This window comes from Eurosta solidaginis, chromosome 1 (assembly GCF_040869045.1).
Source record: "Eurosta solidaginis isolate ZX-2024a chromosome 1, ASM4086904v1, whole genome shotgun sequence".
NCBI classification, from domain to species: domain Eukaryota; kingdom Metazoa; phylum Arthropoda; class Insecta; order Diptera; family Tephritidae; genus Eurosta; species Eurosta solidaginis.
The window spans coordinates 278,434,779-278,447,483 of NC_090319.1; the positions used below are offsets into that span (position 1 = coordinate 278,434,779).

The following is a 12,705-nucleotide window of genomic DNA, read 5'->3' on the forward strand; positions in this document are numbered from 1 at the left end:
CCTTATGACACAAACTAGAGATTGAGTAAACATTTTTTAAATGGACGTGCCACAAATTTAAAAATTTTCAAGCTATTTAAGGTTTGTGACACTTGTCCTTTAATTTCGACTTGATAAATAAATGCGAGCGCCTAAAGCTGGGTATAAAATACTCGGATTTCCGCGAATTTAGGTGTTTTTACTTGTTAATTACAATTAAAAAATTAATTTACCACTATTAAGCGAAAAAAAATCCTTGGAATAAGATATTTCTAAATATTAACAGCTAGCGCCATCTACCGGAAACTTTTTGTACATTACACGCCCATCGGTTCTAAATAAGTTCCAATTAATTAATATACCATTTTATGTTTGATGAACTGTTTAATGAAATGAGCTTGTAGGGTCGTTGATATATGTATGTACTTAGTATTATTATTAAGGTTTCATTTGTTGTTGCCCTTATGTCTACTTTGGCGGGACGCAACATTCCAATTACACATACACTAATAAATTTAAAATTAACTGCCGCCAGCTATTTACTACTGCCAACTGCTGTGCTATTCAGAAACTGCTGTGCATATGTAAATGTATACATACATATCCCCATATTCATGCCAATACTTATTGTAATAATAATAACAATAACAATTTAGCTCACCTCAGCCTGATTGACTTGACTCCACCAAGGTTTTGTACTCGTATTGGTGGTAAGCGGTGGCGCTGTTGCTCTGTTTGGTGCTGTGGCATGCGGTGACTATGTGTGGTTTGTATTGTGGCTATAAAAAGTGTTGGCCATGTCACGGTGTGAAGCAGTTCATTTAAGAAGTTTGTCGCTGTCGGTTTTACCTAGTAACAACCCCCATTCCCAATTTATATTAACCCCCAACCAAGCGAGTTTGGCGATTCGCGAGTGATTAGTGCGCGTGTTCACCCCTTTTTAACGGACAATTGTATAGGCTAAAATAAGGACTTAAGAGCAGTTTACATTGTCGCTTATTAAGGACTACAAATTTAAGTGAAAATGTTTCGTTTTGTAAGTTCATAAAATAAATAATTATAAAAATATTTTCTGTGCTTTGTATTGTTATTTGTAGTGATTTAATGTGTGTTAGTATGAAGGAGCGCTTGATTGGAAGTATTTCTGGAATGAGCAAATAATTAATGGCAGCCCTTCTGATATATGGAAATTCAAATCATGAAACTTTGTTATTTTGATTTAATTTTTTTTTTAATTCTGACAATAATATTTTTAACTCTGGCAAAATAGTTTAAATCATGAAAAATATTTGAGAGTGAAATATGATTTTTGATCGTAAGCAGCAAAAGTTTAAGTTGACAAAAAACCACGTCATATCTTTTTTTCTTCAAGAAATAATCTATGATATATTTTTATATACCTTGGCCTCCCTTGGCCTTGTACTGATGCGAGCTAAGAGATCCGCTTGACAGTTACCTGGTACAATACTACGGCCCGAAACCCATATTATCTTAATCATAAACTAGTTGGGTGTAATTGCAAGCCAGGTCAGGCACTCCCAGACCACTCTCAATCGCACTATAGTTGCACCCAAGACCTTGATAGCCGCTTGGATAGCAGAGTAGATGTTAAATTCCCCAACCATCGCAGTACTGGACCCTTATCCGCTGTCACTTCCGTTTGGTACACGTTGCAGTGATCAGCCAACTTAAGCTTGTAGCGCCTAAGAAAAGACCTCCCCACCAATCTTTCTGTTGAGTTTCGAATCATCCATGAAAAAGTTAACTGGTTAACTACCCCAGATGAAGCCCCTTCCACATTAATCACTCGAGGAAATTACTGGGTCGAAGGTTGCAGGGTCGAACCCGGTTAAAAGGCTGGAGTGCCTAAAGTCAGAAAGCCTATATCCCATACCATGAAGCCCGACCAATGACATTCAATGCCGTGTCCAGTGCATTTCACAGACCAGCACCCCTTAGAGCAGAATCGGTTAGACTACCATCTGTTGCAGTACAAGGCAACCGCGACCCTTCTGCCCCCCATCTTCCACATTCGGTCTTCAGGACAGTTTCTTATCCAAAATAGTCGCTTCATAGTTTACCCTATCAGAAAGTCCCACCGATAACCCCCACTATGCTCGTTGACTAACACAACTCAAAGACATTGTTAAACGCCCCCACGTTGTCAAAAAGAGCACGTAGAGCGAACTCTTTGTTTTCTAGGGACCCCCCCTATATAAGAAAATATAACGCGTTAAAAAAAAGCTGTTTTTTATCCCACTGGCTTTGCTTGATATCATCACTAACTTGCTTATAACTTCATATTAAGCTTAAGATCAAGATGGGTAAGGGGCTGCTCTTCCGAGAGAAGTTAACTGATGCCTATTCACCTTTTGTGATACCATTGGTGGGCGCTTTGGTATTCTAGGCTTTGGGGTTTATAAAACTGAGTCACGACGTTTATTTGGAACAACATTCGTTCCCATTTTCCACAAAGCAGACACCTGTAAGTCGTTCCAATGAGAGTTCGTTTAAGAACCTTTGGTGTGTTCTAGCCTAGCCAGGCAATGACAAAGGAAGTGTTCTACACTTTTTTATCATGATCTCTTCAGAAAAGTCAAAAATATCTGGTGAGTCCCAAGCATTTTCCAAATATCTTCACCAAACAGCGACTCGTTATGTAATGGAGACTTTATGTTAAGTTTCCTTGATTTCAGTAAAAAAAAAAGATATTAAACATACCTGCACGCCACAGATAGCAATGTGCGCGTCATCAGCCTACATTGGGTTTGCAAGTACACAGATCATCTTGAACACGGTCGGGCATGATGTACTTAAAAAATCAATCTTAGCTAATTGGTGGCATGACCAGAGGCTTCAAGCTTTGTTGCAGTGGCAACGTGATATTTTTGGCCATTAAGTCTGCAGGCGTGATGTGAAGAATGGCATGCAATGCTGCTGTCGGGGTAGATTTTAGGGCTCCTATTATCCCAATCATTGATAATCTGAATACCTTCTCTAGTTTTTTGGTATAAGAACTTTTTTTTGTCGCTGTCCACCAAAAAATTACCTCTAGTTAAGTATGGGTTTGCGAATTGCTGTAAATACCCAATGAGTGAGTTTCGGTAGAAGGCCCCACGTGCATCCTAGCACTCACTTTTCCACATGGAGTTTCCTCGACTCCTAGATATTTTGTGCTACATTCTTCATCTTTTGTAGGGACCTTATATTTCTTAGTTAATAATACTACATCGGAGTTTTCCGCGTTGGCGGTAAACCCAAATCCAGAAGTTCAGGCCCGTACATCCCTACTTGCCAGATCCATAAGCAATCTGATTGTTGTTAGGCGTCGTCTGCGTATGCCGTAAGTTTGAATGGTCTTCCGTCGAACCGCTTCCGTTGCCTCGCATAGACCTCATTGCGGCATGATCATTCTGCAGCTTAATAGCCAATGACTTTTATAACTTTTTTTTAAATTTTCTTAAGTGGTCGTATTTACAGTCCCATTTTACACATTTGCGATATCACACTAAGTATTTGAGCTTAAACGTATATTGATTTCAGAGCTCACTAACAGAAAACTATTCACGTTCTTCTTAACTAACCTTTACACAAACATAAGATATGGGGTTTAGCGAAATCGACTTTCTAGTTAGGCAAACATTCTTGATATAAAATTTCTTGAACTTTCTTTAATTTTATAATTAAGAATATCATAACGATTGCTTAAAGTAATGCGTGTTCAAAATTTCTTTATACTCCTTTGTTTCTCTTCAGATCATCTTATCCACCTTAGTTGCCATTGCGGCGAGTCAGGGTTACAACCATAACTCTAAGACAGCGGCTATTATAAGTGAACAGCGCTACCTTGCCGGTGATGGTAAATTTGGTGCAGCCTACACACAAGAAGATGGCATCAATTTCAAAGAAGAGACAGATGCCGATGGTACACGTCACGGTAGCTACAGCTATGTAGATCCAACTGGCGAACGAAGAACGATATCATATACAGCTGGCAAAAATGGGTAAGTGTTGAAGTTTTTTATAAAACACCAAAAAAATATAGGAAATTATTTTACTGAATTTTTTAGACAAGTAGAAACAGCTTATTTTTTGTTTAACCTCGAGAATATATGTCTCCAGTAAAAATTTGTTCATTTCAACCTTATCTCCAATTAAATTTAATTAAGCCATACTCATTACTATATACAGACAAAAATTTGTTCATTTGTTATTGGAAAAGAGTTAATATATTTAACTTCAAGCTACCTTGAACCCCATTGCTATAAACCAATATGTAAGAGAGAGGTAGATCCAGAAATATATATATTATAACTAGCAGACCCGACAGATGTTGCTCTGCTCTAGCTTTGGTCTATCTGCATAACTTTTAAGCTCTTTTTACCTTTTACTCTTCCTTCCCCTCTCCCCCCGTTTCTTATCTTTTTATTCTCTCTTCCCCTGCCTTTTTTTTTTTTGTGCATCTCTTTCTCTCTATCCATATCTCCTTATCTTCGTCTAACTCTAACTCTATCACTTTCTCCTTTCCTCTTTCCTTTAGTTCTTCTTGTTATTCTCCATCCCTTTTTCCCAGATCCTGTCCCAGTCCTAGTCCAAGTCGAAATTCCAGTCCCAGTCAGTCCCTGCTCCATTTTACAAAAGGCGGGTCCCTGGATATGGTGTGCAAATTTGGTTGAAATCGGTTAAGAAGCTTCCGATTCCATCGCGTACAAACAACGTGACACGAAATTGATAAATATTAAGATTAGAACTGGGAAACAATTATTTTAGTACTCTCAAAAGCCTTTTGGAACTTTTTTTGTTACGAAGAAAAATATGTGAGCAGCAGCACTGGTTGCATAAGAAAAAATTAAATTTATATCACTTATAAGCATGAATGAAATGGAGAAATTTTGCATATTCGAAAGGCGTAGGCAGGGGGGGCAGATATAAAAAAGCCAAAGTCACAGGAATAGTAACAGCCAAATTTGTTCTATTAGCTAAAATATTAACAAATTGCGGATTGCTTTTATTTTATCAGCCTGTTGATAAAGGATTCAAGCTTAGATTCGAGTTCAAGGCCAGCAAAATAAATATAAAAAAAAAAAATTTCGATTATAGAAAATTGAAAAAAAAATAATAATAATCATCATTACAAAAATTATTCTTCTAGCCTTGAGCTCGAATCGAACCTTGAACAAATTGAAGCTTTTCAATTTTTTTACTATAATGAACACTTAGTCCGATTGAATAAAAGAAAGTAAAAATTATTAAAATCGGTCAAACCGTTATACTCCAAATACTCCAAATTAGCTAAAATATTTTTCAATTGAGGTTTAAAAAAAAAAAATAATTTGCGAAAAATGATCTATAAATCAGATCGAACAAAACAGCGAAGAATTATTAAAATCGCTATAGCCGTTTTTCAGCTTTGAACGTACTAACGCACAAAAATTACTTTATATATATGATAATATACTAGCAAACCCAGCAAACATTGTTCTGCCCAAAATTTGGTCTAACTGCATACATTTTAATAAGCTTTTTTAAGCCCCCGTCCCCCTCTTCACTTTTTCTTAATACTTTTATTCACTCCTTCCTCCGTCTTCTTCGCTTCATCTATCTCTATCTTCGTCTTACTCATCTCTTTCTCAGTCTCCTTCTCCTTCCCTATTTTCTCTTCTCTCAAGTTCTTCTCATTCTTCTTTATCCTTAATTGCCAGTCCCAGAGGGTGGTATGTATTTTGTTCCAGTCCCATTACGAGTACCAGTCCCACTCTGAGTCTCAGTCCCAGTCCTAGTCATAATCCCAGTCCCAGTCCGTCCCTGGTCTACTTCCCGCAAAGAAGGATCGGAAATACTAATATAGGCAAATTTATATTTCCAAATTTCAGGAAAGTCGAATTGGACGTATGTAAGTAGGTATGTGGGTATTATTAAGTCATGTCATAACTTCAGCTTCGGGTACCTATTTATCAGTTTTTCCGGGTTGATGCGATTAAATCGAATATCACAATGGAAATCACTTTAAAGCTCTCATCAACAGCTTCCACTTGATATCCATATTGGTCTATATCTCGAGACCCTAGTCACAAAAAGGTATGAAAATTACCCTGTACTAAAGTACTCATAAACAGCTTCCATTTGATACCCATATTGTACAAACACATCACAGGATTACCCAGATCCACGTTTTGATCTCAAGACCCTAGCCATAACAAGATAAAAAGTATCCTATGTCCGCCTCCTGGTTCTAAGCTACCTCCACCAATTTTCAGCTAACGGATGAAGTTCTTGAGTTATAAATAGTGTAACTAACACCACTTTCTTTTATATATACATATATCTTTGATACCCATAATATATGTATATAAACCTTCTAAGGTTACCCTGGCCCACATTTTGGTCGATATCTCAAAAACTTTTCTAAATCTTTGCAGTTTTTTTAGCGTATAACCATGTCGAGCCACCGCCAAATCTATGCTAAAAATTTCATCTCAATCGGTTCAGCCGTTCTCGAGTTTTGTGGTCCAGAAAAAAACGGCTTTCAAAATATATATTAGTATAGATATATATAGATATATGAATTATTGGTGACTGAGTCATCCAAGTTTCTAGACCTTACACTGATTCTACTCAGGACTGCCCTTCTCAGTGCGGCTAGTCTATCACAACAAATTACCATAATATATCTATGGCTAATGAATGTAACCCAATCACCACATTGAAGAGAAAAAAATTTCAGTTTTAGCGCTACTCTATGTCACATGATAATTTTTTACATCGCATGACGTAGGAGTTATAAATATCGATCATGTTTCAAATCAACGCCACGTTCATTTATGCCTTATTCACAGTGACTAAAAGTAAAAGTTGTTTGTAGTGTCGCAATCCATTTTCATTGTTGACCAGTCGCATTTGTGGTCAGTTAGTTAAATATTGTGCAATTATGCATGTTGGCAATTAAAGCGGTGAATTATTGCTGCCACCCCACACACCCAAGGCACAAACCAGTGCAGCGGGCGTAGATACTTAAAAGGCTAAAAATAAATCACATAAAAAAAAACATCTGTGAATATTTATGAATTTGTATTAGCCATACATACAATAATTTTTGTTCTTTTAAAATTAAAAACTAAAATTATTGGAGCGCTCAGCTGTGACCATTGAACCAATTGGCTAACAATCGTTGAAATACAAACAATTACAAATAGAATTACAAATAGTGCAACGTGCAATGGCAGCAATAAAATACTTGAGCAAATATTTTGCATGTGAATATTTTATGGTTTCGTTTTTCTATCAATATACAGTCAGTAATAATTGAAATGTGACTAACTTTCTTAGATGGTTACACAAAGGCTGAGAAAATTTGAAAAAAGTCCGCGCGGCAGTGACTTAGTTCACACTCCGAGTGAATTCCTGCCATGAAGCGCTTCGCATTAAAAATTTGTAGGAAATTGAGCTGGTACCACTGACACTTTTTATCAGAAGCTGCCAGATTTCAGACACTTAGCAACTTGATAATTCCTAGATATAATAAATTAACCACAGCCGACTATTTTTCATTAGCGCTGTAGATATACGGAGCAAGATTCCAGAAGATGTAAGAACCCGACTGAGTAGAAGCACCTCAAAAACACAACAATATTTTTGCGATATTGATATAAAAAACTTTCCTCTTGACTACTACAACTCAAGCATCAATATTGTTTCAAAACAAAACCAAAAAAAAAAATCTAAAGTCTAAAAATAGAAACTTTAAGACACCACTTTCGTCTAAACGCCACAAAAATCCACAAAATCAAAAAATTTAACATCTGTATTAAATTAGCGAGACATGATCATATTGCTTTATAAAATTGTTTTTGTTATTGCCATTAGAGAAAAATTGCAAATTTAACAAACGGCGATGTTTCCGAATTTCACTTTTTCAGCAGCTAGCTTTTCGGGAGCTGAGTATTGAACTCGAAATCTCCAACTATATTTATACTAGCACAAACCACTTTAACGACTCAGCCATATGATACAGATGATAATATTGATATAATAGTGAACAGCGGAAGTACTGCTAATAAAAGCAATACTATAAAAATCCAATGTTACTAAGGTCTTGAGCGCGCCTATATATATTCCACACAATTAGGATTAAAAACATATATAATTAGTATGTATCTAAATGGTGAATAAAGGAATAGCAACAAAAAGGCTATACTTAGAGACCGATTGCAAAGTGAGCAGCGGGGCATTCAACTATTGTTGAAAATCTAAAAATAAAAAATTTCACTTTTGAAAAGTTATGCAAGTTATGGATTCCTTTTCAAATAATTTTGTTATACGGTAGTAATTGAAGCGCACTACTCGAAATCCAGCAATATATATTTTTTTTTTTTTTGACTCGAAATTTAGACACTTCTGGTTTGAAGTTGGAGCCTGGTTCTTCACTCTCATTTTCACGAAGACCTTGTATAATCTTGTTTCTAAATCTATATAGTACAAGACAGCTTCCGATTTATACCCAAATTGTACGCGTATTTATGTGGCTCCTAAGTAGAAAAATTGAGGAACTTTAAGTGCTAGTCAAGAAACCGCCATTGACAATGAGTCTGTGATGCTCGATTAGTGAAAATATTCCCAGGACGGCTTGTTGTCATAATGCAGTTGACTTTGCCAACAGGGACTACTGAATCTGTCTATCCACTTGCACTCTCTTTTTCAACAGACGGATCTAGGAAAAATGCTGAAATAATCTCATGAAAGAAGATAAAATCCCCTGAACTTTGTCAAAGTCCACAGGCGCTCAATCAAACTTCTTAGCTTAAGTAAGGCATGTTTACCCATGATAAGTTGCTTTTAAACACTTAATAACTCCCATTCAGAGGAAGTGTGATAAGCTCGTTGAAATTATAGAAATGACATACCTCTTTACTAAGAGTTTTCAGTTGAGCGGGAAGCTGGGCGCATGTTTCGTCAACGATTTTCTATGCCTCAGAAGTTAAAGCTACCCAAATGGTGAGCCGCTAACACGGATGAGTAGATTTTTCTTATGGTTGGCCTCTAGGCAATGGCTTTAAACTTTCTGGTGATCTACCCTTATAATTTAGTCTAGAGGCAAATCGACCGTCGGTTTCCATTCGCTCTGTGAGGAAAGGGCAAAGGGTCGTCAAGACGCTGTAAGAAATCTAAAGAAAGTTAGACAATATTATTCCCGTTACAATGCTTAACATTTCATACTAACACTTAAACTATCGACTTTTTTATGCAAGAAAGGCAAAATTCGAGTAACTTACAGATGTCTTCGGGAAGAATGTAAAAACTGATGGGGGGAGAAATGATGAAACTTGCAAGTGTTAGAATGAAAGTTACTAATTTAATAAGGACCATTATTCCTTAGGAACCAACCTGTTCAGAATTCCGCCCATATGACCGAAGGACATCTTGTGATCAGCTTTACCTTAAATTGCTACTATATAGTAAACAAGACGAGTTGAACTTCACGTTTTTTTAGAAAAATTTCTCTGCACGATGCCACCTTTCAGAAAAAGGCTGTGGTTATTTTGTTGAAAAATTTTTGTTGTACAGTGTTATTTATTATGAATAATTTTCCGAGATTTTATGTACATAACTTGCAAGTATTGAAGTCTAACATTTACCTAAAAAAATGTACTGTCCCCTTTTGAGTTTCTATTACTTTACAACAGTTAGTAGTATGCAATACATTTTTTATGTTGCCCAGTTAGCGCCGTGAAGTAATTGCACACTTATTTGTTACCAACAATTTACTTCGCCTCAGACATTTAATTAACAAATAAATAGCATAAACTTTAATTATTTCTAATATACCACACAAATGCAACAAACTCTTATTATACACTTCCCCTTTTCATTTCCACAGTTTCCAAGCCAGTGGCGATCACTTGCCCGTCGCACCACCAGCGCCACCACAACCTATTCCACAAGCTGGCTATGTACCGCAACCACAATATCAACCACCAGCGCCATCTGGTGGTTATCGCAGCAACGATTATGAAGATGATGGTTCCTATGATCCACGTTATAATGATCCCAGCTTTGGTGGACAACAACGTTCATATCAAGCACCAGCAGCGCCAGCCTACAATCCACCACCACCAGCACCACCAGCGTATAATCCACCAGCACCAGCATATAATCCTCCAGCATACAATCCACCTGCACCACAATATAACAACTATCAGCCACAAGCTCAACCACAACAACAACCCTACTATCAACCAACCACACCCAATCCACACAGATTTGCGCCACCTGGTAAATTGTCGCTGAATCGTACACCCGATGGTTTTAGCTATAGCTTTAACAAAGTTTAAATGTACTATGTGTGAGGTGTGAGTTGAGGAGTATGTTGAGTGTTAAGAGCCGGCGGGAGGAATGTGTTGAAAGAATCAAATGGGTGTGAGCACTTAATATTGATTGTCTGCCATGCGCGGCAATGCATAGCTGAGTTTCATCAAATGTGAAGTCAAATTTGTTTAAGTCGCATAGCTGCGCTTTTTCTGTATTTCTATTATCTTTAATAACTTTTTCATAAATTTTTTTCTCTTTTCAATGCTTTTCTTTTTGTTTTAAAGATCGCGATCGTTTTTGTTCAGTTTTATTTTAATTTTTCAAGTATCTACTTCTCATTCCACTAATTTTTATTTCATCCATGACTCAATATCACTTTTCATTTAATTCTATTTTCAAGTTTTCCTTTTCTTTACGTGAACGTTCACTTTGTGATATCTAAAAAACCTACTAAAAATTAATGGCATAAAAATGTTGCAATAATTCCTTCAGGTTACTTTAATATGTAATTTATTTGTGCTTCCTTTTTTATTTGTGTATCTTTAATTTTTTATTGCAAATGTGTCAAGATGAAATAAAAAATTGTTTTTACTGTAAATATAAATAAAATATTATAACGAATTTACTGCAATTCCGCTTATTTTAGCTCTTCTACTATGGTTCGAATCACTAAACTGTTGAATAAATAACACCACTATTCAGTAACGCCACCGTTGGCGGCCACCCTAGTGTGATGGTAGCGTGCTCCGCCTATCACACCGTATGCCCTGGGTTCAACTCCCGGGCAAAGCAACATCAAAATTTTAGAAATAAGATTTTTCAATTAGAAGACAATTTTTCTAAGCGGGGCCGCCCCTCGGCAGTGTCTGGCAAGCGCTCCGATTGTATTTCTGCCATGAAAAGCTCTCAGTGAAAACTCATCTGCCTTGCAGATGCCGTTCGGAGTCGGCATAAAACATGTAGGTCCCGTCCGGCCAATTTGTAGGGAAAAATCAAGAGGAGCACGACGCTTACCCCAGCGGGTAAGGGGGTCAGAATATACCCGCGGTAGGTATGCCTGTCGTAAGAGGCGACTAAAATACCAGATTCAAGGGGTGTGTAGCGCAACCCTTCAGGTTGCCAGCGCAATATATAGCTTCTCCAAATCCAATTGTCAACCTCACCTATCCGCGGCGAATCCTGTTTCATTAACAGACGAGGCTCTGGCGACCCCAAGCTCCTCATGGATCTTGGATCGTGGGGAGGGAGGGGATGGCCTGAAGGTTTAATGTGGCCACATAAATCGTTCCCGAGATGGTCGGGCTAGCACCTTATTGGTGCTGTGGTACCGGAGCGAACCGGATCTGCATCCGGCAAAGGACCATCACATCGATAACACTCCCCAAAGCCTTCGGGGAGCAACCTTATCGCTACAACAACAACAACAACAGGAGCACGACGCAAATTGGAAAAGAAGCTCGACCTTAGATCTCTTCGGAGGTTATCGCGCCTTACATTTATTTATTTATTTTTTTTTTATTCAGTAACGCAAATGGTGTTTATTAGACTACTTTGAAAATAACACTTATATTACTCGACAGATAGCGTGCTTAATCAAAACTGATTCTCGCGCCTCTATTGTTGCCGCCTTTTATACTGTCTGGTTTCCTCGTTGCATACTTCTAGGCTTTTCCATTCCAGAACTTACTATTTAGTTATCAGCTACAAAATCACCAGCCACAACTACGTTTATAGCTTCTCATATGCGCGTGAGTAATACTTGCACAACTTATTGACCTCTCTTGTGAGCACCTCAGGTAAGATATATGCATGTGTTTGTGCGTTGCTTCTCCGCTGCGTATACGTAAATATGTATGTGTAGACATAATGATTGAATTATTGATGTGCATCAAGTCACTGTTTAGCATCGGCTTAGAGATGGCATTACCCCTTAGTGTTGCTAATATTCGTAACAATATGTTTATTTTTATACTCAGCGTGCTTTGCACACAGAGTATATTAACTTTGATTGGATAACGGTTGGTTGAACAGGTATAAAGGAATCGAGATAGATATAGACTTGCATATATCAAAATCATCAGTATCGAAAAAAATATGATTGAGCCATGTCCGTCCGTCCGTCCGTCTGCCCGTCGATCCGTCTGTCCGTTAACACGATAAATTGATTAAATTTTGAGGTATATTGATGAAATTTGGTATTTAGGTTCATGAGCACTCATCTCGGATCGCTATTTAAAATGAACGATATTGGACTGTAACCACGCCTACTTTTTCGATATAGAAAACTTCGAAAAACCTTAAAAATGCTATAATTCATTACCAAATACGGATAAAGCGTTGAAACTTGGTAGGTGGCTTGACCTTATAACGCAGAATAGAAAATTATTAAAATTTTGGACAATGGGTGTGGCACCGCCCACT

The 12,705-nt window shown here is 37.3% G+C and overlaps 1 protein-coding gene across 1 annotated transcript; it reads left to right on the plus strand.

Moving 5' to 3' along the window:
* Positions 1-785: 785 nt before the first annotated feature.
* On the plus strand, positions 786-10,905 carry Cpr100A (Cuticular protein 100A). Its single transcript, XM_067760910.1, has 3 exons — positions 786-1,015; positions 3,736-3,983; positions 9,854-10,905. The coding sequence occupies exons 1-3, from the start codon at positions 1,004-1,006 to the stop codon at positions 10,305-10,307; spliced, it is 714 nt and encodes a 237-aa protein (XP_067617011.1). The 5' UTR covers positions 786-1,003; the 3' UTR covers positions 10,308-10,905.
* Positions 10,906-12,705: the final 1,800 nt, after the last annotated feature.